This window comes from Vulpes lagopus, chromosome X, assembly GCF_018345385.1.
Source record: "Vulpes lagopus strain Blue_001 chromosome X, ASM1834538v1, whole genome shotgun sequence".
NCBI classification, from domain to species: domain Eukaryota; kingdom Metazoa; phylum Chordata; class Mammalia; order Carnivora; family Canidae; genus Vulpes; species Vulpes lagopus.
In genome coordinates, this window is record NC_054848.1 from 83801541 (window position 1) to 83826037 (window position 24497).

The following is a 24497-nucleotide window of genomic DNA, read 5'->3' on the forward strand; positions in this document are numbered from 1 at the left end:
ATCAGCTCACCATCTGGGCCTGGTACTTTGTTTTGGAAGGTTACAAATTGTTGATTCAATTTATTTAATAGATATAAGCTATTCAGAGTATTTCTTCTTGTGTGAGTTTTGTTGAATTGTATCTTCCAAAGTATTGGTTCATAGTTCCTAAATCATCAAATTTGTGGACACAGAGTTGTTCATTATATTCCTTGATTATCCTTTTGATGTCAATGGGTCAACAGTGATGATGGCCTTTCTTTCATTTCTGATATTAGTAATTTCTGTCTTCTCCCTTTTTTCTTAATTAACCTGCTTAGAGATTTATTATATGGATCTCTTCAAAAACCAGTTTTGGTTTCATTGATTTTTCTCTATTGTTTCCTCATTTCATTTTCATTGATTTCTGCTTTAATTTTTTTGACTTATTTTTCTCTGCTTACTTTGGATTTGATTTGCTCCTATTTTTCTAGGTAGGTGAAACTCAAATTGTTTACATTACATCTTTCTTTTTCTAATATATTGATTTTATGCTACAAATTTCCCCTAAGCACTGCTTTTGTTGCATCCTGTAAATTTTGATAAGCACAGAGCCTGACTTGGGCCTTAATCTCATAACCAGGAAATCATGGCCTGAGCAGAATGCAAGAGTTGGAAACTCAACTGACTGAGCCACCCAGGCACCCCAACCCATATGCTATTTTAAATTGTATTATTTAATCTCTAAATATTTGGGGATTTTATAGCTATCTTTCTTTTTTTTTTTTTTTTTATAGCTATCTTTCTATTACTGAGTACTAGTTTAGTTCCAGTGTGGTCTGAGAGGTTACTTTGTATAATAACGTCTATTATATCTAATGTAGTAAGGTGTGTTTTATGACCCATGAATGTGGTCTATCTTGATGGATGATTCACATAAGCTTAAGGATAATGTGTATTCTACTGTTGTTGGATGAAATATTCTATAGAGGTCAATGATATCTGGTTGATTGATGGTGCTGTTCAGTTTAATTATATCCTTACTGATTTTCTGTCTTCTGGATCTGTTAATTATTAATAAAGAGATGTAAAAATCTCCAGCTATAATAGTGGATTTGTCTGTTTCTCCTTGAAGCTCTGTTTTTTGCCACACATACTTTGATGCCCTGTTAAGTGCATACATGTAATTTTCCTTGCTCTGAAAGCCTACTTTATCTGTAATTAATATAGCTACTCCCACTTACTTTTGATTAGTGTCAGCATGCTATATCTTTCTCCATCTTTCTACTTTTAATTTACATAGAGCTTTATATTTAAGGTGGGTTTCTTGTAGACAACATTTAGTTGAGTCTTGATTTATTTTTTTTTTTACCTACTACATTAGTCTCTTTTAATTGATATGTATAGACCATTCATATTTTTTATTTTTTTTTAATTTTTATTGATTTATTTGAGAGAAAGAGCATGAGCAGGGGGAGGGGCAGAGGGAGAGGGAGAAGCAGATTCCTCACTGAGAAGGGAGCCCAATATGGGGTTCCATCTCAGGACCCTAAGACCATGATATGATCTAAAGGCAGCTGCCCAACTGACTGAGCCACCCAGGCACCCCCACATTTCTTTTAAAGATTTATTTACCTGAGGAGGGGAGAGGCTGAGGCAGAGGGAGAGAGAGAATCTCAAGCAGACTCCCCACTGAGTATGGAGCCCGACACAAGGCTTGATCTAACAACTTTGAGATCATGACTTGAGCTGAACAAGAGTTGGACACTCAATCAACTGAGCCACCCAAGCACCCCCTGCTACAGCTTTTCGGATTTCTCACATTTCCTTTTAATTCATTTTTAAGTGTTTCCATCTCCCTGTTTCCATTCTCCATATATTTTTGCATATTATCCACTTTCACTATCAGAGTCCTAGGCATATTACTCAGTTATTACAAATTCCCAGTCTGATAGTTCCAAAGTAAATTCTATAATTGAGTCTGGTTCTGATGCTTGACTTCTATCTTCACACTGTGTCTTTTGCCTTCTAACCTGCCTTTGCTTTTTTGTTGAAAGTCAGACATGATGTACTGAATAAAAGAAACTAAGTTAAATAAGCCTTTGGCATGAGGTTTTATGTTAACCTAGCTAGGAATTAGGGTACTTTTACTCTTTGTCATAGCTGTGATATCAGAGCTAAAACTTGCTCTAATGTCCTTGTTTGTTTCCCTCTTGTTGTTTTTGGCTTCCCTAGATACTCTTTCTTAAATAGTGTCTGAGGTGTGCAGTTCTTTCAGCTATAATCTCCTGTACAAGGGGCCTATCGATGTGGTGGCAAATTGTGGCAGGGGCTGGAGGGAGAAACATTCTACAATCATATGATCAGTTCTCAGTCTTTTACTGGGTTTGTGCTTCTGAGATGTGACCTCCAAAGTGCTGATTATGTCCGCTCTCCTCCACTAGTGTAGATAAGACAGGAAGGCTAGTAGACTTGGGTATTTCCTTTCTCCCCAGCTGGTTAGACTCCAACAAAATGCAAATCAGTTAAACTCTAGTAAAATCATTTCCTTTGAGGGCAGGCATTAATTAAGGAGAACTAAGAGCTTTGGGCTTATTTCAGAATGGTTACTTTTTCTCTCCTGTGTCTGGAGCAGCACTGAATTCTTCTCCAGTCTTCATCCTGAGAACCTGGATGAAACTCACAAAAAAGTTTTTCTCTCAAGCTAGTACATCAGCCTTCACCTTCCTCCTACTAGGATCCAGCAGTGGTGATTGCATTCACCAGGCTTTTCAGATCTTAGAGTAAAAAACAGGGCAGTTTGCCCTATGATGTCAGTGTTGTAATTGATTTATGAAAAGTTGTTCCTTCTGCTTTTTTTGTGTGACAATGGGAATGATGACTTCTAAGCCCTTTACATTTCAGACCAGTAACCACAAGCTCATTTTCTGTGCATTTTGTGTAAAAAGGTTTTATCGCAAAATTAACAGCATATAGTAATGCATTTTTTGTGAGCCATATTCTAAAACTAACATGAGTATTTTTGTGCCATTAAATATTCCCTTATACTTCCTGCTTAGTGTCATGACTCTACACCAACATAATTGAACCATGATTTATTTATTAACGAATCCCCTATTTGGGGGTATTAGGTTGTTTCATTCTCTTTTTAAAAAACAAACTCCATGATAAATATCTTAGAATATAAAGTTCTATATGCAACACTGGTTATTTTCTTAATATAAATTCTTAGAAGTAGATTAGTCAAAGGTTTTGAGTGTATTCAAGTTCTTGACCTGTACTGTCAAACTGCCTTCCAGAAAAGCTATACTAATTTACCTTCCCACTTGCAGTACATGAGAATGCCCAACACTGGATGGTTTAATTGAATAAAACTCTGCCAATTTGGGTACTTGGGATGTCTCAATAATTTGGCTATTGTAAATAATTCTGAAATAACATGCAGTGCATGTATCCCTTTGAATTAGTGTTTTCATATTTTTTTGGTAAATACTCAGTGTGACTACTGGATCATAGGGTAGTTCTATTTTTAACTTTTTTGAGGAACCTCCATATTGTTTTCTACAAGTGGCTGCACCAGTTTGCATTTCCACTAACAACACGTGAGGGTTCCTTTTTCTTAACACTCTTGCCAATACTTTTTCCTTGTGTTCTTGATTTTTGTCATTCTCACAGGTATGAGGTACTATCGTAGTTTTGGTTTGCATTTCCCTGTTGACAAATGACGTTGAGCATCATTTCATATATTTTCTGGCCATCTGGATGTCTTCTCTGGAGAAATATCTGTTCATGTCTTCTGCCTACTTTTAATTAGATTATTTGCTTTTTGGCTGTTGAGTTGTATCAGTTCTTTATATATTTTGAATACTAACCCTTTATCAGATATGTCATTTGCCAATGTCTTCCCCTATTCAGTAGGCTGCCTTTTAGTTTTGTTGATTGTTTCCTTCACTGTGCAGACAATTCTTACTTGGTTTAGTTCCAATAGTTTGTGGTATACATATACAATGAAATATTATTCAGAAGGAACAAAGAATGAAATTTTGCCATGTGTAACAACATGGATGGAGCTAGAGAGTATAATGCTAAGCAAAGTAAGAGAAAGACAAAGACCATGTGATTTCACTGGTATGCGAAATTTACGAAACAAAACAAATGAACAAAAGGGAAAAAAGAGAGAGTCGAACCAAAAAACAGACCCTTACTTACTATACAGAACAAACTGATGGTTACCAGAGGGGAGGTGTGTTTGGGGATGGGTGAAATGGATGAAGGGGATTAAAGAGTATACTTATCATGATGAGCACTGAGTAATGTACAGATTTGTTGAATCACTATATTACACACCTGAAACTAATATAATATTGTATATGTTAACTATACTAGAATCATCATTAAAAATTTAATCAAAATTAAAGTGAAACTGCCAATTTGGTACTGGAAAACAGAACCAGTATTTTCCTTTATCAGGAAGTTGAATATATATTCATTTTTAATAAGTATTTTATTTCCCCTTTTGTAATATTACTATTATTATTAATATTGTTATATTAATATACATTTCTGAGCTAAGGGTAAGTGCTCAAATCCATTTATATTTTGAGAATTTTTAAAAGATTTCATTTATTTATTCATGAGAGACACAGAGAGAAGGCAGAGACATAGCCAGACGGAGAAGCAGGTTCCTCACAGGAAGCCCAATGTGGGACTCTATCCTGGATACCCTGAGCCAAAGGCAGACACTCAACCACTGAGCCACCCAGTTGTCCTGCTCAAAACCATTTATTAACTGGAAGAACTCAGAAAATCAAAATTACTTTTTAGGCAGAACTTGCATGCTTTTTAGCCAAGTCTTAGAAATACAATTTTCTTGGTATAGACACAAATTAAGACTCTTGGTCCACAATATTCTAGAATGGAGTAGGAAGTATTTTAAATATGTTAACAATTCCAGCATCTTCAACTGATGAGAAGTGATCATGAGTTTCCCAAAACAATATCTAAATGAGGCATCTTTTGCTACCTCCCACATGTGGGTGAGAGGCGAGTGACTTTGTCTACAGTAAATTTATAATCTCACTCTCAAACACCTAGGTGATTTGCATTTCATATATACAATTTATCTAGACACTTCAGAAAGAATATGGGTATACACTTAGAAGCAAATCCATGAAGGGGGTTATTCAAGGGACATTAGTAGTTTAGCATAAATAGTTCTACTCGTATGGGCCTGCAGCCACTAAGACATAAATGGAGCTAAGCTACAAGTTAGTTTGTTGATTTAAATCCATATTGCAGCCAAGAGACAGAAGTAGAGATGGAAGGCACAGAGACACAGATGTCCGGAAAAAAAATCCATATTGCAAAGTAAGATGAAACCTTGTGCATTATGCATTTAATTCCAGATTATTGTACTTGCTTGAATTAGCTCCCTCAGAGGTTGACATTAAATCTACCTATTTAAAATATGAAAGGGGATGAGCTTTCACTATCTGCTATGTGTCTGTATGGTTGGGTGATTTACTCCTTAATAGATGAAAGAAAAAAAAAGGGATAAATAAAAGATCAAGGCCTATGACAGACTCGGGAAACACTAAAATAAGACAAGCCATCAAAGTGTGGGTTTCAAGTGTATATACATATTTTTAAAACTCACATCCAAATTATTGAAAGGTTTTAGCTTGCAGGAAAGTCTGTTTCCAAAGGAACAGTATTCACTTGTGCTACAGGAGGGTATCCTTTATACAATAAGCAAGTTGCCATCTCAATTCCAAAATATCTTTAAGGTGGGTTATTTCAAAGGCACTATTATTAAAATGGATCCTTTCAATATACCAGAGCTCGTATATTCATGAAATCCATAGATCTATCAAAAATAACTTATTTCAGTCAACAGATTCCACTTTCCCCAAAGTCAGTCTCTAAAGAGTGTTGCTGGGAGGCACCTGGGTGGCTCAGCGGTTAAGTGTCTGCCTTTGGCTCAGGTCGTGATCCTGGAGTCCTGGGACTGAGTCCCACATCAGGATCCCTGCAGGGAGCTTGCTTCTTCTGCCTATGTCTCTGCATCTCTCTCTGTTTCTCTCGCAAATAAATAAATAAAATCTTTAAGAAATTAAATAAAATGAATAGCGTTGTTGGACAACATGTGAAAACTAATCAATCTGAATTTTCCTGCTCTAAATGTGGCTCAAAGTCTAAGAGGTAGCTGGTAAATATAAAAGCAGCTGGGGAACCCAGCCCTAAACAACAGAATCAAATGAGAAGGGTCATAACAGCAAGAGCAAAAACAGCAACTAGTATTTGCTGAACACCTGCCTATAAGCCAGGCTCACTAAGGGTTTCACATTGACAAATTCACTAAATTCCCACAATTCCATAAGGTAGGTTCCATTATTAGTCTCATTTTACAGACAAGGAATCTGAGGAAGAGAGAGATTTGGTAATGTACCCAAGTTAATGTGACTGGTCAGGGCATGGAGCTGGGATTCAAACCTAAGTAGTATGGCTTCAGACCCAAGGCTGCAACCACTAGAAGATTCTGCCTTTCCAGCGACATACTTGTCAGGTACAGGTAACCCACTTTGAGAAATTGAAAAGGTTTCTACACATTCTTGCCTGATGTTTTTTCAAATTAACCTTCCACCAGACCTTTGAAAAAGCTCTGATCACCTTTTAAAGAATCAGGTGTTGGCCACAGTAAAGTCAAGTCATAATCAGACTGTATAAAACAGTACAGCTGGCAGGCTTTATTATGCATTTTTTGTATCTATCACTGGGATAAAGGCACAAACTATAAAATAGTACCCAAGCTTTTGTTCTTTACAGTCCACATATGAGTAAAACGACATGGTATTTATCTTTGTCTGATTTATTTCACTTAGCATAATGCCCTCTAGGTTCAACTATGTTGTTGCAATTGGCAAGATTTCATTCTTTTTTTATGGATGAGTAATATTCCACTGTGTGTGTCTGTGTGTGTGTCCCACATTTCTTTATCCATTCATCTACACTTGGGTTGCTTCCATATCTTGGCTATTGTAAATAATGCTGTGATAAACATAGGGGTGGGTATATCTTTTTGAATTAGCGTTATCATTTTCATTGGTCCTATTATCTCAGCAATTTGTCCAGTTATGCCCCAGATAGAAACCCACAAACTATTGGAAGGAGCAAATTCAGGAAGTGGAGGCAGACAGGAAGTGGAACAGTAATGCCACTGGAGTTACTAAACAAAGTTTCTACAATTACCAACACTGATTTTTTAAAAGCACATAATGAGAGTAAACATTATAATCTTTAATACATGTTTTACCATGGGTGTCTAGGATTGAGCAGTTGGCACAATCCTAGCCGACTGCTCGATGAGTGCGCTGAACCATTATCAATTTTAAGAAACTATGGTCAAGTCCATTTCAACACATGCTTCTAAGTCTGAACTTTTACAAAATTTTGGCGTTAGCCCATGGGAGAATTTAATGACTTGCACACATAATCGACCACGCCTAAAATCCCAGTGTATCATTTTGGACAAGAAGCACATGTGAGCTGATTTTATTAAAACAACGATGACTCGCCAACTTCTACACGACACAGGCAAGAAAAAGTAAGCTTATCACTTGCCAGTGGCTGACAGATACCAGCTGGAGAATGCATGACTTACCACTAATTAATGGTATCTGTGAGTAGAACTTGGTCCCAAAGGAATTGCAACTAACATTTGAGATGGACCTTCAACCTGCATCATCATAGCTAATTTTCAAATGGTGTGGCTGGCCCAAATCAGCAGTGGCAATCCCTGCTACTTTAGGGGCCCCGGTTAACAGATATAATGATGATTAAAAGTGAACAACAGAGATGTGCCACTATACCATCAATATTTTGCCCAATTGTTACTGTCTAGCACCCAGAGCTAGGTCGTAAGGTTGATAACTTCATCGCCAGGCTAAAAGCAAGAAAACATTCTTAGGAACAGTTTTTGTTTGTTTGTTTGTTTTTTAATTTTTATTTATTTATGATAGTCACACAGAGAGAGAGAGGCAGAGACACAGGCAGAGGGAGAAGCAGGCTCCATGCACCGGGAGCCCGACGTGGGATTCGATCCTGGGTCTCCAGGATCGCGCCCTGGGCCAAAGGCAGGCGCCAAACCGCTGCGCCACCCAGGGTTCCCAAGGAACAGTTTTTGATAAGAGCTATAACTGTAGACACATCATCATGCAAGTATTGCAATAATATTTATTTTATTATGACACATACAGCCAGTGAAATGAGCGATGAATCTTTGCTGTTCCTTACACAAGTGGACAAATCAAGTAACCCAATTCCTTTTTAATTATTTTTTAAAAGACTACTATAGACTATAATAAGGCAGAAAAAAATAAAAGCATAACTACTTCTGTTATTCATCAAACTTGAAGCAGAGTAGAGGAAGGGCAAGACACCATAGCATCGTTAAAGATGTAAAAGTCTCTTATTTCCCTGGCAATTGGGTTTCTGGGATTGAAATCTCTATCAGGTTTCCTCATGGCTTTAAGACTTCATTTCCAGGTTTATGGAAGCTAGTGAAAAAGAAAAGCCAGGAAAAAGCCAAAATCTCCGTCCTGTACGTGCAGCTTATTCCTCTATATTGGCCTTATTTACCTTACTCCTACTTATTAGATCATTTGGCCCCAATTAATTCAAATTAATATATATTGAGCGACCTAAACCCATCATAGCCCTTCCACTATCTGCCTTGTGGCTAGTTCAATTTTCTACTAGCAGGTGGGCAAACTCAATGAGAAGAGGAGAGTCCATATTTCGAAGAGGTCTGACAGTGATCAAGGCCACACCACTGGCTCAGATGAGAACTTGAGATTTTCCATGAAATCTCAACTTACTGGGCTCTTCTAGGCCCTTCCCTGCCATTAGCATGGATAACTGGGAGTTGGTGGTATTCTTATCAGGCCTCACGATGAGGCCATGTGGAGATCTTTTACAGAAAGGCTTCTAGACTGGTAAAATGTGACCTGATTATTTTTCTGGCTAAAAATCATCTCTTACATGTCATCTGGCACAGAACTTTGGGTAAAAATAAAAGCTTTTGTTTGGACGAACAAGTTGTCCTTCCTATCAGCACCTTGGTGGCAGCGCAAGTCTCTAAAGGAGGCTTGCCTTCTATCCATTATCGTCAAGAATTCAAGATGTGCTCTTGATCTTTTTTCACAACGGGATCAACTTTGCATGCCCTGCAACAGATAATCGAGAAAATCCAGCTTTCACTTCAAACGACATAGGATCTATCACCATTGCAAGTGCATTTCAGAGAATAGATTGTGAATTGACTTAATAAACCAAGCTGATTCTGAAGCAGGGCTTCATTTCTGTAAAATGATGTATATGTATGATAATATGTATAAATGAGCATGAAAAAAAGACTAGAAGCATATATACTAATTAGCTATGGTTTTCCTTACACACTGAGATTACCAGTGATTTTTGTTTTCTTATATTTTTGTCTTCTGATTGTTTAACAGCGAGCATCTATTTCATTTTTTTTTATTATCTTTTGGAGGCAACTTAGCTTTCTTTCTGGGCATGTTTTAAAATCATTAAAAAATAATTTTGATATAACCCTTGCTTAGGGTGTCTGATAATTGACAACCTAGCCTACATCGAGATCCTCTGAAGTTAAAAGGATCTGGACCACACTGCCTTAGCACTTACAGAAGGACTTTTATTGAGTTATGATTTACTACTTGCCTTCTTCCTTTACAGAGTCAATAAAGAAAGGCCATTCTTTCTTCTCTGAAACCAAGGTTACTGATGGTATCCTTGTACTACTCAAACGTGCCTTATGCAAACATCCCATGATTGATACTGCCTGAGTGGGTGGGAGGTAGGGACTAGTCCCTGTAGATAAAACTGTCATTTCCTCTTGCCAGCCAACCCAAACTGCCTCTTTTTATCTTTTCGGAAGCACAAGCCAAATTTAGAGTGTGAATACCATAGCACACCAAACCAGGTGCTAAAAACATCTACACTTTCTACTTTCTTCAGATGTGCTCTATTTTATTTCATCTTTAAAACTGTTAGCTTGCAGCTATTCTTTCACATACAACCTGTATCTAAATCTTTTTTAGAAGCAGGCAGCCTATAAAGCTACGGGAGTAATACCCTTTGCAATAACCTCGTGACAATGATAAAAGTCCAGGTATGCTCCAAGGACATAAAGGCAGGGTCTCAACTTCCCTTACCCCACTTCCTCAGTGCCTACTCTGGTGTCTTTTACTCTGCTGTCCAGAAAGCAAGAACCCTCACTTATAAGTAGAAAATTCTTAGCTCAGAGAGCCTGAATGACTCAACCAATACCACATAGCAAGCAACAGAAATGACCAGGTCTCCTGACTTTAAAGTCAGGACAGACTTCTTCCCATCAGACTATGAGGACATTCCAATCCTACTGAGAAGTCAGGGAAATCTAAGAAGCATGGACATAAAGGCACATATTTTTACCCTTCCTCACAAATTTGCTTTGGCTTAGCTTATTCAGGTTCCTGAATAACGTTTGTGTCAGTCCCTTTTAATTCCCACATAGTAAAATATAAAATAATAAAATAAAATAAAATAATAAAATAAAATAATAATAATAATTCCCACATAGTATACTGCCTATCAAGAATTCTGGTCACGAAGTTCTCTCTTCACACACTTGGATCATCTGTTATGTGTTAAGGGGCTGCCATAAGCAAAGGAATGGGCTTCTATTCAAGAGAATGAACCGGCTGTCCCCAGAGACCTGCTAGAACCAAAGTGGGGTTGTGAACCCAACACTGATTTTGAAGACCTGGGTTTTAGTTCTAGTCCTGGCTCGGACTTGTTGTCTGTCTTTATCAAGGCACTTGACCTCACTGGGTTTCAAATCTCTTACTGAAAAATTAAGAGCATAATATCATTTGGCTTGCAAGAGAGTTCCTCTACTGGTTACTGCTCATTTAAGGCTAACTACATGCCAGCCCCTGTGGCAAGGCACTTGGCACACACAATACCAATGATTTTGCTAGTGACCATGTTCATGGTTGTCAAGCTATAATTTCCCCTACTTGTGCTGATAAGGAAACTAAAGCTGGAGAACTTAGGTAACATTCTCAAAGCCCATAAGAAAGCCATGGAGCAAAAAAATAAAAAAAAGCAAGCAAGCAAGCAAGCAAGCCAGCCATGGAGCTGGGGGTTGGGATCTAAGCTGACTCCAGAGCCTCTACACCCCACCCTGGTGGCACTCCCAACATAAAGAATAATTAAGAATGTACTTTGCAAAGCGTTAAGGTATCCAAAGTTAAGGTGTTTTCCCTTTCATCTGCTCCCACCTACAAGAGCCTCCAAGAGGCAAAGATATCTAACTCTTTTGCTTGCTTCTTTCTACTGTCCGATAATCACCTCAAATCTCCAAGCGAGAATCTGGAAGAGGAAAACTCAAGCCTCTCTGGTTGGTTTTCACAACAGAGAAGCTCTGGGTAGGTTCATATAAAAGGCCCATTTTTGGCCAAATGTGAATGTTGGATGCTTTTCTCCTGAAGAGAAAAAATGAGTGAGATTCTAGTCCCTTGGAAGATCCAGCTAAGTCACCTTATACAGCAGGAACGGACTCCATGAAATAACACGGACAATCCCTCTCTCCAGAACCTTTGCCAGTCCTGGCACAGGCTGGTCCTTTGGAAATACATCACTGAACATTCCCAACAACTCACTTCTTCCACCTCACTTTGATTGATCGCTCATTACCCACGTTAGAACTGCCAAAAGAGGCAAACTCTTCAACTCGTTTGTCCCATATTTGCATGAGTTATTATGCGCTGAATGTTCCGCTCCTTTGAACTTCAAAAGAGCTTCCTGGCCTCTTTGACTGCAACTTTAACAACAGAGCATAATGCAGTTACAGAAAGACTTTTTCCCCCTGGCTGCAGACCTCAAACCTTGCTGATTCTGGACACAGACTTTTCGATAAGCCGCACACGGCTCCGTCATCCATTGCAATAAACGATCAGGATTCTCTGGGTTCCTGAACCCATCTTGTCTCCTGAGAGAGCAACATAACTACAGCTAATTAGCCACTAGCAAGTGGCAGCATCCAGCCCTTCCTTTCCTGGTGAAACAGCTTTCTGCAAATATGGCCTTTTCTCCAGACCTCTTTAGACTCCTCTATACCAATGGAGTGAGCATCTTTTTTTTTTTTTTGAGTGAGCATCTTTAACCAAAGGCACGACTCCTCCTTCCACCCTGATGCCCTAGACAGGAGGGCGCAAGCAGGCTGCAGAGCATCTGAATTGATACAGAAGCTTATACTTAAACCAACCCACGAAGAGTCAAAAGCCTTGGCTTCCTTGTGTACAATGGCATCAGGCAGCAAGGAGAGATGTGAGGGTTTACAGCCCTTACACTTTTATGTTTCCTGGAGTTATTGCAGATTTTTATCCATGTTTTAAATGTCATGCTTGCCAACTGTGGAAATTCCAGAATGAACAGAAGCACAAGGATGAGCAAAAAGAAGTCATGAACCTTCCACCCACAGATTAAAAAAAAAAGTCAGCTCCCCATAGCACACCATAGATGGCTACACATTTCAGATGGAATGGAGAACTACGGGTAAAACCCCACATTATGGAAGCAGTAGTAAAAAAAAATATATATAATAGAGTAAGTGGTAAAGACCTCCCTAGGAATAAGAAGAGATTCAGAAGCCATAATGGAAATACATAACCGTCCTGACTACACAAAAACTTAAAACCTCCATTTGGGAAAATCCAAATTAAAGTTTAAAGCAAACGGCAGAGGGGGAAAATAGTATTTTAAATACCAAAGGTTGGGGGATCCCTGGGTGGCGCAGCGGTTTAGCGCCTGCCTTTGGCCCAGGGCGCGATCCTGGAGACCCGGAATCGAATCCCACATCGGGCTCCTAGTGCATGGAGCCTGCTTCTCCCTCTGCCTGTGTCTCTGCCTCTCTCTCTCTCTCTCTCTCTCTCTCTGTGTGTGTGTGTGTGTGACTAATAAATAAATAAAAATTTAAAAAAAAATACCAAAGGTTGGGATGCCTGGGTGGCTCGGTGGTTGAATGCCTGCCTTTAGCTCAGGGCATGATCCTGGAGTCCAGGGATCAAGTCCCACATTGGGCTTCTCACTCTGCCTAGGCCTCTGCCTCTCTCCATATCTCTCATTAATGGATAAATAAAAAAAAATTTTTTTAAAGTAAATATCAAAAGTCACTAAACAAGGTTCGAAATAACAACATGTTAATAAATAAGTTTTTCCCAACCACTAAAGTCAAGCAATCTAACTGCAAAATAGGTTGCTCACTGAAGAAATACGATTGGATGGAAAACTAAATGCAAAGATTCTCTAGTAATAGGAAAAGTATCACAGCAAAACTGAAATCTAATTCCCCCTATTAAATGGGCCCCAAGATACAAAGATTAATTGTAATTTTTGGTGAAGGAATTAAAAAAGGACACTCATACACAAACAGTGGAAGTGTGACCTGACGTCAACTTTTTTTGAAGGACAATTTGATGGCACTTTACCAAGGTGAAAACCAAACAGCCACTCTGACAAAACAATTCCTCGCAAATACTGGCCTAAGTGCCCTAAGGTGTTCATCAATGCCTTAGTTGTGAGAGCAAAGCCTGGAAACAACCTCAATATATACAACTAGCGACTGGTTAATTAAACCGTGGCATGCTTATACAACCAGATAGCACGCAAGCATGAGAAAGAATATGGCACCATTATGTGGCAAGGTTCTGACACGGAAGGATGTCCTAGACCGTACCTGAAGAAAAGGTTACAGAACACTACATATCATACCCCATCTTTGGAAAAGGAAAAACCCTACAAACATGTATGTGTGTTTTTATGACACAGAGAGAAGAGTTTGGAAGAATACATAGCAAATTATTAGTCATGGCTACCCTTGGAAAGTGTGTTGATAGCTGAGGGACACACATTCTTCATAAAGCCCAGATACTCTCAGATCATTTTGCACAAGTACTATTAATTTTAAAATTTAAGAAATACAAGACGCCTGGGTGGCTCAAAGGTTGGGTGTCTGCCTTCGGCTCAGGGCGTGATCCTGGAGTCCGGGGATCGAGTCCCGCATTGGGCTCCCTGTATGGAACCTGCTTCTCCCTCTCTCTGCCTGTGTCTCTGCCTCTCTCTCTCTCTGTGTCTCTCATTAATAAATAAATAAAATCTTTTAAAAAATAAAATTCAAGAAATTTAAAAAGGAGTTAATTCGGCATTTAGCAGGGCTCTCAAATTTGTAATATGTGATGTTTTTAATGGTAGCATAGTAGTACATTACATGGATCGTTTATGTAACCATTCCCCAGTAGATTGACATTTCCATTGCTTCTAATGTCTCATTGTTAGAGCTGCAGTACAATCTCCGTGCATGCATTGTGTGTGTGTATGATTGTGTGTGTGTATGTGTGTGTATCAAGGCAACATACAGACATCATATGCTTTGAGATTTCCCTTTTAGTGGAGATAATTTAGCACATGTCCTCGAGACAGTTAGCTTGGGCGTGGCCACACAGAATGGCACTTTGTGGCCCGGAATGAGCTGTTCATTCAGGGAATAATTATGCCCTTAGCCTCATCATCTGACTGTGAACTTGAGCCACTAGAACAGAACTGGGGCCCTAGGCCACCTTCTATATAATTATTCTGACACCAACTGAGTAACAAAAGGGCTTGGGACAAATTCATAGGTAGCAGAACACTTTAGAATGTGATAGCTTAGGGCCTGTAAATGCTTTTGAAGTCCTATTTTTCTTCGGTTTGTCGGTTAAGCTCAAGGTTGCATGGACTGCATTCCTCAGTTCTTCATACATATGGAAGACTTCCCAGAAGAGATGGCTTCTAAGACTTGCAAGCTTCCCCGTGATGCCATCAGAAATAGGTCATAAGGGAAGTTTCTTCAGAAGAGAGCAAGGATCTTTGGCCCAGCTGGCTTGTAAGCAGAGCTGAGAATGGATGGACAATGTTTCTATCACAGCCTCTCAAAGAAGAGCTTCCTGATAGAAGGAGGAGGTCAATTTGAGGAAGAGAGAGAAAGAGGAAGGGAGACTGATGTAGGTTTCCTTGCCAATAACTGTGCCCTGCCAAATTTCCTTCCCATTGCTCTAGATACCACCATAGGTCACTCATTCATAGGAGCCCCATCAAGAGCACCCCTTCTCCCAGGCAGAAGACAGAGATTATTATGAAAAGCACTGTGGGTCAGAAAGACACCTAATGGTGGTATGAATCCGGCACCAATTTTCCTGCCGCCAAGCCTCATGCCTGCAACATTCAACTTCTGTTGATAATGGAGAGAAATGTTTAAGTGATGGGCTTCAGATGCTGCTTCAGCTCCGACCAAGAAGATTTTCCCAGTTCCTCCTCATGAATAAGTTCAGTGGAGCAGAGAATGAATGCCCCTCTTGGACCAGCTCCATTTTGAGCTTCTTTTGATGCAGCCAAAGACGGGAACTGGAGCTGTCGCTTTTCCTTCCAGTTTAGAGCAAGAGTCCGCCTCCAGAGAGGGCTGCAAGTGGCCCCAAGAAGGTGAGGCTCGTCCTTTCAGCAGAAAGCTCCTAACCAGAGCAGCAATGTCAACGATTACGCATAAATCCCCCAAATGTGGCAGCCAGGAGGCTTAATTATCCCCCCCACCCCCCTGGCCTTGCTGCCACTCGGCTTTCTCCAATGTGTTAGCCCATCACACGGATCGCTGACTTTCTAGAAATATTCCCTGGCTTTGCGGGGACGTTCTTTCAATAAACGGCATCCAATTTGTTCACGGTCCCTGGAATCTCAATTTCCTCAAAGGATTTCTCATCTGAATCCAGTTCATGTGAAGATTTTTTTCCTTCTTTATTTTGTGGCATAAGGGAATAGGCAGAGCCTGCTTGACTTTTTCTTTTTCTTTTTTTTTCTTTTCTGTGTTTTTTTTTTTTTTTCATAAACTAAAAACCTTTGCTGAAGAGTCTGAAATTTGGGAAAAAATCCAGCTCATCTGTCAGATATTTCTAGAGTTACGTAAAATGGAATGATATTTGTACAGTTTAGAACAGGAAAAGGAAAATAGGCTAATGTGTCATGTGTTCTAGGAGATGAAAACTATATGATATTCAGAAAAAACAGCCCCAAATTGAGTTGGCCCGATTCAAAGCTCTTATTCTTTTATCAACTCGTGCATAAACCAGTAACATTGACTTTCTCCTCCTAGAATAATGGTATGGCCACATTTGAGCTAAATCACCATCCCTACAGATTATAACCACATTTTCATAGAAATTACAAGAAAGTATCCTGTTTTTCAAACTCAAGATACTTACGTTTCACTTGCTCTGTTTTGCTTCCTTCTAGGAAAAGAAAGAACAGCAACAAGGAGAAGATGTATTTCATGCCTTCCATTTTCCACTTTTTTCTCATCCTGGCCACTGTAAAAGGCCACTCAAAACTTTCAGGGCCCGGTGTATTCAAGCTGCTGGGGAAAAAAAGCAGAAAAAAAGAGACTTAGGTCCTCTGAAACTGACTGAAGATCACCAATGCTTATGCTTTTAACTTGTCAGGGGGAAAATATGCTGGAGTATTTATGCACGTGTAAGCCCTGTTTTTCTGTGTAAGAAAGAGAACTTGCCTCTCCTATCTTACAAAGTTTGGGGGGGGGGAATTCAAGCAGATGAGCATGCATTCCTATCCACTGCTAAGGCTAAAATCCTTACAAGCAAGTCGTAGGAAAATAAAAATGAATATTGAAATCATCCTTTCTAACAGAATTAGAATTGATTTCTCAAGAGATTTTCTTTGGGAGAAAAGGGAAATAGGTTTGCAAAACGGCTCCTTTGGCAACCAAGACAAAAATAATAGGCATGGGACCCAAATACTTCCTGAAATGAAAAGTTAACTCATCTCAGCTTCAAGACTACTGCTATGATTAATCCTTCAGGGATGAGGCATAAATTGGTCAATGTTTCTCCTGTGTCTTCTATGAGATCTATAAAGATCCGCAGTTTGGTTACTTTTGATGGAAAAGATGGATGTTATTAGCAAATGGATACAATTAAACACCTTGATGGTTCAGACATACTGCTCTCACATGAAATCTACTGAGAAATGGAAATTTCCAGTGGGCCATTTTTAAAAGACATTAGGCAAATTTAAATAGACAATGTGTTCACACTCCACCACCATGCCAAAGACCATCAAAACAGCGACAACTCTTAAAAGTTTGATATTTGCGGGGATCCCTGGGTGGCGCAGCGGTTTGGCGTCTGCCTTTGGCCCAGGGCGCGATCCTGGAGACCCGGGATCGAATCCCACATCGGGCTCCCGGTGCATGGAGCCTGCTTCTCCCTCTGCCTGCTTCTCCCTCTGCCTGTGTCTCTGCCTCTCTCTCTCTCTGTGACTATCATAAAAAAAAAAAAGTTTGATATTTGCATTTCTAGTTGAAGGGGTGGAAATCTTCAACCTTTTGAGCCTTAGAACATAGAAAGATTGCTATAGCTCAGGTCCCGCCACAGGTCATTTCCATAGACTTCAGAGTCTGCAACACCCTTCCAACAGATGATCTGAAAATATTTAAACGTTCAGGAAACACCACGTTTTAATGCGGGGTTAACCCCAGATGGGAAGAGAACACACTGATTGCCCTTTTTATGATTTTATTTATTTGAAAGCAAAAGCAGGGGGAGATGAAGAAGCAGGCTCCCCGCTGAGCAGGGAGCCCAACTCACAGCTGGATCCCAGGATCCCTAACCTAAGCTGAAGGCAGAATTGATATCTTCTGAGGAGCCAACCTAAATCTTAAGAATAAAGATCTGCCAGAAATGCAAGATGATCATTCTGGAAAACTGAACTGTCTTTGGGCCGCGATGCAGATGCCATAGCTCCTACTTCGAACGTTTCTAACTTGTCTGGATAACTGGAAAGCCATTGTTTGAAACTATGGCTACGCAGCCAAAGAAAAACTGATCATACAGAATCACATGCCACAATTGATTTGCGGAACCCGCGTGTCTTCTCTACCTCCTTCCCAAGATTGTGATCCAGCTTCAATCACTCAGAACGTCTCTGTCCTCTGAGGGTGACCAGGTTCCCTTGAAGCAAATAATTTCCATGAACAGTTTAACATAGCTTCCCACCCCAGTGAGGCTCTTTCTGAGCCTCATTTAATAAGCTTATCTCCCAAGCCTTCGAACAAGAAAGATTTTTCTAACTGCTGAAATCCAATTTATCACAATCACATATGGATCTCAGGGAGTAGTTCTCAAACTGCAATTTGCGGGTCTCCCCAAGCAAGAACCAACAGGGTTGTTTTTCTTGTACAATGGCTGGGCGATTTGGCGAACAGTAGCATTGCTTCATAACTCAAGCTGGCAAGAAAACGGCTCTCAGAATTTTTTTGCTTTTCTTGGGTCCCAACTAATGTAATGAGCAAATAGAAAAGTTGGTGACGAGAGAGCAATTAATCTCTTTTGGCGTTCCTGTCATCTGTGTGGCCTCCCAGGCTGTGACGGAGAACATCAGAAAATGAATCGCTTTATAAATATTCACTTTTGATTTACAAGATCTGAAGTCCTGTCTTTGTATTCCGTGCAGAAATATAAACTGAGGAGAATTCTCTCCCTAGGACTCCCCCCCCCACCCCGCCCCGTTCAATTTCTCTTGATCCCTTTAACTTTTTCTTTTGGGGGAGGGAGGTGCTTCAAGACATTTGTTGGGCAGAAAGCAATAAACCTAAGCAAGCATTGCTCAGCAAACATGCCGACTCTTATACTTGCAAAGAGCCAAAGTGTCCTTAATTTTTCAAATTATACTTTGACCCAGTTAACTGGAGTTATTTCTGCATTAACTCTCTGCTTCACACAGGCTGTTGTGCCATTGAACTTGCACTGACTCTTGTACAGTTTACTTAGAAACATAGCCACCGACATGTTTTGGGGGATCCAGGCCCCCTCCCCCACAAGAAAGCAAGTAAGAAAACAAAATCCTGCAACTAACACTGGGGAGGAGTGTGGGGAGGCAGGGGCTTTGCAAGAGAACAAGAAACATGTCAGAACCTAAAGAAGTGTAATCCATTAAGGTACCTCCATGAAACAAGCATTCACATAATTCATTTGCATCAAGCAAAGAGACCAAAGGCTCCTTGCGGGGCTGGGACTGCCAGGCCATCAGGGCCATCAAGTTGTCAGAAGTCCAGACCTTCTTAGAAGAGGTCTCCTGGATAGAAGAGAACCAAAGGGACATTCCCAAAGGAAGGCTAAGGGATGGGCACATCAGCCAGTTCTTCTTGGTCCACAGTGTCTCTTTAATCTTCCTGAGAGGCCTGACTGACCTTGTAAATTCACATTCACTGTCTCCTGTGGTACAGCCCCCTGGGGTAGCATTCTCTCTGGGACAAACAAGAAGACCCTGGGGTCTCGGGCCCCCGTCCATCTGCTGAAATCTTCTCCCCACTCCACCACCCAACAAGAAAAGCTCAGCTCACTGGTGGTGGGTTTCCACCAAAAAATGCAACCCTATCTAGCCCAGGGTGTCTGTGTCTCAGAGTCAATGCCTTCACTGCTGCTTATGATTGACAAACAATGCCTTGCATTTGGCTTGCAAAACACCTTGCTATATCCATCATTTCATTTTATGCCCCACAACAACTCCACCTTCAAAATGGGCACCCTGGAGCCCGGAGAACTCAACTGCCCATTCTCACAGAGTTAGTGGCAGGGCCAGCAGGGAGGGTCTGGAAGGCAGGCTTTCCAGGCCCTAAGCTCTGGCAGTACTCCCTTGCTTCCTGAGCCTAGCGTCTCAAGCTCTGACCCCAGAGGTCTGGGCCGGAAAATGAGACATACCCAGAGGACAGAGAAGCCTCTCGCCCGACCGCCCTGTTTCATTAATTTTAGCACATATTAATCACCCGCTGGTCCAGGGCACTTCAGCAAGCCAGAAAAAAAGGCTCCGGACACGGGCAGTAACTAAGAGGACTGCGGAACCCAATGGGTGGCTACCCAAGTGGCTTCCCCTGGGCGCCAGAGCATGAAGATAAGTAAGCCCAGCGAGGAGCGGCAAGTGATGAGTTCGAATCCGAGGTCCCTAATCTGCGCGGGTCCGTAGCCGGAGAGCCCACCTCCAGCCCGGCGCCAGCAACTGGACCCCAGAGCGAGTTGGGGCACCCCGGGAGGACCGTCCAGGGGCGGCTTGGGCCAACAGAAGTCACCCCACCTGTGCAAAGCATGGAAAGGAAGGCAGGGGGAGCGGGCATCAGGCACTGCTCACTGACCTGGCCACTGGCCTGCTCCGTCTTCCACGCGTGCACGCGCTCCGAGCTCCCCGGGGCGCTCCTCCGAAGTCTGGGGCTTGCAGGTTGTGGCGAGAGCTAGAGTGCGCACGAGGGGGGGAGGGGGGACTCAGAAGTGGGTGGGAGGAAAAACATCACCGCCCTCACACCACGAGGGAGCGGCGGCTCGCTGGGCTCCTGGAGGCAGAGCCAAGGCGCGGGCGCGGCGGCGGCCCGGGGCCACCTGCCTGCCCGCCGCCCGCCGCTCGCTCCCCACTTGGCCGGAGAGGCCGGCCGCCTGGGCGCAGGCGGGAAGTCCGCGGGCACGCAGCCGCCGCCGCCCGCACCCCGTCCCCACCCCGGCACGGCCGCTTTATTCCTGCTCCCCAGGCCCAAAAGTTAAGAAATCAGGAGAAAGTGTGAGGCTCAGCCGGCGACTTTCCCATCACGCAACGCCCCCACTGCACCCCCCTCCTCTGGCTAAGCCAGCGTTGGGGTCTTAAAGGGACCGCACCTCTTCTCCGGCCCCTCCTCCCCCTCTGCGCTGGAATGCACCCAGGAGCTCCCCACCACTCGCGCGGGCCCTGGAGACCCCGGCCACCCTCCGACCTCCGTGTCTGGAAGCCCGCAACCCCTCTCCTCCGGCACAGGGCCCCTCTGGTGCACGTGGTCCGGTCCTGAGCCGGTGTGCCGGACGAAGGATGAGCTGGCCTCGCAGATTATGCCCCAGCAAACTGCTTATCATTTCGGGGCGCTTCCCGAATCCACACTACGGGCTAGAAAAGTGGCAAAGTGTTGGTGTCCTTAAAAGCAGAGTGGAGATGGGTGTGTGTGTGTGTGTGTGTGTAGGGAGAGGGGACGATTTAGAAATCTGCTTTCTCCCACAAAGAAGGTCCCCGTGCTCCCTGAAAAAGGGCCTTTACTGTCAAGGGTTTTGAAGAAAACTCTCGGAATAGCCCACCACAGCCACCACTGTTGTAGCAGTCCATAGGATTCCAGTTGAGCCAAGGACCCAGCCTTGAAATCACAATAGCACTGCAGATGCCTTGGTGAGCCTGAGACAGACTACTGCAAAGTTGTGTTTACTTGATGAGTGGCAGTTACAAAGAATTCTCAGAATCCTCTAAGGGCCCCCAAAAAAGCGCTGCATTGACAGTACCATTTTTATTTTAAGCTCCTAAATTTGGAAGAGAACTACAGGGCTTTTTATTATTATTATTATTCATAGAACTGGATCATACTGATATTTCTAACATCTATGTATTTTTATAGCTTACAGAGTACTCTCATATACATCAGCATTCCTTTTTAACCCTTCACGATCAACTGTGAACTGTCTGTGGCCTCCAGTGTCAGAATCCGTGGGGATCTTCTGAACCATGAAGCTCAATATCTCCATGTCATAGATGAGGAAATTAGCCGGCTGGAGGGAGATGATGTATCCAAGGTCATGCAGCTGGTAAATGACATATTTGAGATTCCAACTCAGGTTTCCTGACTTTCATCCCACACCCTCTGATTGTTACTCCAGCCTGGAGATGAGGAAATGGATGCTCAGGGAAATTGTAGCTTGCCCCCAAATCACATATCAGAACAAAGGAAAATTAAAACAAGAATAACTGTCTTTGGAAATTACCTCCTTTTTCTTTCTTTGGAAGTGGTAATATCATTCAGCTAGCCCCTGCATTGCTGGAGATGTTTATTTCAGTGTTAACAAAGGAAAAGGGGCCCTTTCTAAAGTGTTGCCTTCAGGGTTGAAAATGTCTAGCTCCATCCCCCTGTTTGAGTAGCCATACATTGCCACATGCATTCAATTTTGGGCTGTAGTATATTAGTTTGAACTTGCTGATTTGTTGCCTTATAACTTCTCATGCCATTTAATGTGCTGATGTTTTGTCTCACAAGACTGTGAGTTCTTCAAGTCAAGGACTGGTTGTTCGATTTCCTTTGTATCTACATTCCCCAACACCCATCATCACTGCCAACTTGATGAGAGACTGTGTATTCAGGAAAATGGGTCTCAGGAAAAACAGCCTGAGACAAACATAATCCCAGCATTGAAAATCAGCAGACTTACTGAAATTTAAAACATCTATTTGAGGGCACCTCGGTGGTTCAGTTGGTTAAGTGTCTGCCTTTGACTCAGGTTATGATCCCAGGGTCCTGAGATGGAGCTCCACTTAGGCTGCCTGCTCAGTGGGGAGCGTGCTTCTCCCTCTACCTCTGCCTCTCCCCCTGCTTGTGCTCTCTCATGTTCTCTCTCTCTGTCAAATAAATAAAATATTTAATAAAATAAAATAGAACTCATCTATCTGGCTACAACCACTCACTCACTCCCCGTTGCTTGATGTAATATTCTGATTAATACATAATAAAACATCCCAAAACCTAGTGGCTTAAAAGCTTAAAAAATTTTTTTAAAAAGCTTAAAGCAATATAGAGTGATCAAATGGTTCTTACCAACTGGGCAGTTTTTGCTTATCATCTCTTACATACTTGAAAACTATATAAGGCAGCTGCCAGAATTTTCTGAAAGGTTCTTGATTATTGGAAATGCTGGTGGTCCTTGTATTACTTTGTCTGGATTTCTGAATTGGGAACTCCAATTTGGGTGAGTCCAAACCTATACTTCCTACCAGGTCTTATTTAAACTAAACTGAGGATTTTCTCCATACCTAATTTTTTCCTATCAAATGAGCACAGATCATGACTTACTCCTTAAAACTTTTTATTTGGAGATAATTGTAGATTTACAATTTTAAGAAATAATTCAGAGGGATCCCGAATACCCTTCATCCCCAATGGTAACATCATGCTTAGCTGTAGTACAATATTGGTACAATTCATCCACCTTCTTCCAACTTTATCAGCTTTGCATGCATCCATTTGCCTGTGTATATAGTTATATGAAATTTTATCACGTGTATTGCTTCATGTGGCCACCACCACAGTCAGAATACTGAACAATGCCAGCACCACAGATTCCCAGTGTTACTCTTTCACAGTCCCACCTAGCTTCTCTCCCTGTCATCCAACTCCCTGCCAACCACTAAACTGTTCTCCAACTCTGTAATCTTGTCATTTAGGAGTTTTACATGGAATCATGCACTATGTAACCTTTTGAGACTGGCTTTTTTTTTAACTCATCAAAATTCTCTGGCGACCCATCCAAGTGGTTGCATATATTAATAATTCATTCCCTTTTTATGGCTGATTAATATTCTGTGGTACAGATGTATCACAGCTTGTTCAACCATTCATCAATTGCGAGACACTGGGTTGATTCCAGATTTTGGCAGTTACAAATCAAGCTGCTACGAACATATGTCTACAGATTTTGAGTGAACATAACTTTTCATTTCCCAGGGATAAAGGCCCAATGGTTGCCATTATTTTTAATTTTATCCATTCAGATAGGTGTATAGGGATAGCTCATTGTGGTTATATTTTACATTGCCCTAATATCTAATGATATCTCCCATCTTTTCATGTATTTATTTGACATCTGTGTATCCTCTTCAGTGAACTGTTTCCTCATTGTATTTTGCACATTTTTTTTTTCCATTGGAATGTTTTCTCACAGTTGAATTTTGAGAGTTTTTATATATTCTAGATACTAGTCCTTTGTCACATAGGGGATTTGCAAATATTTTCTCCCTGTCTGTAGTTTCTCTTCTCATCCTCTTCCCATGGGCTTTCATAGAACAGAAGGTTTTAATTTTGATGAGGGTCAATTTATTAATTTTTCTTTTTGTTTTGTTTTGTTTTTTAATTTTTCTTTTTGTTAATCGTGCTTTGATGTTAAGAAACTCTTTGCCCAGCCCTAGATCTCAAACATCTTCTCCTATATTTTTCTTCTAAAAGTGTTTTGGCTTTAAGTTTTACAATTAAAAAATGTAACTTAGTTTATTCATTTAATCTCTACACTCAACGTGGGGCTGGAACTCACAACCACAAGATCAAGAGTCACATACTTTTCTGACTGAGCCAGCCAGCCACTCTTTAAGTTTTACATTTAAATCTATGATCCATTTTGTGTTAATTTTTACACAAGGTTTGAGATTTAGATCAAGGTTCACTTTTTTGCCTATGGATATTTAATTGCGCCAGCATAATTTGTTGGAAAATATATTCCTGCCATTGAATTGTTTTTACACCTTAGTCAAATATCAGTTTGGCATATTTGTGCAGCTCTATTTCTACTTTCTCTACTCTGTTCCATTGATCTATGTGTCTGAGCTCCACGAACAAC

General features: G+C 41.2%; 1 protein-coding gene across 1 annotated transcript in view; it reads right to left on the bottom strand.

Moving 5' to 3' along the window:
- CHRDL1 (chordin like 1) overlaps positions 1–20651 on the bottom strand; it is a 124686-nt gene extending 104035 nt beyond the window's left edge. The window contains 3 exon segments of the mRNA XM_041741286.1: positions 16308–16456; positions 20249–20364; positions 20366–20651. Of these exon segments, the coding sequence (XP_041597220.1) occupies positions 16308–16456; positions 20249–20364; positions 20366–20401 (301 nt within the window). The 5' untranslated portion in view covers positions 20402–20651.
- Between the last annotated feature and the right edge of the window lie 3846 nt (positions 20652–24497).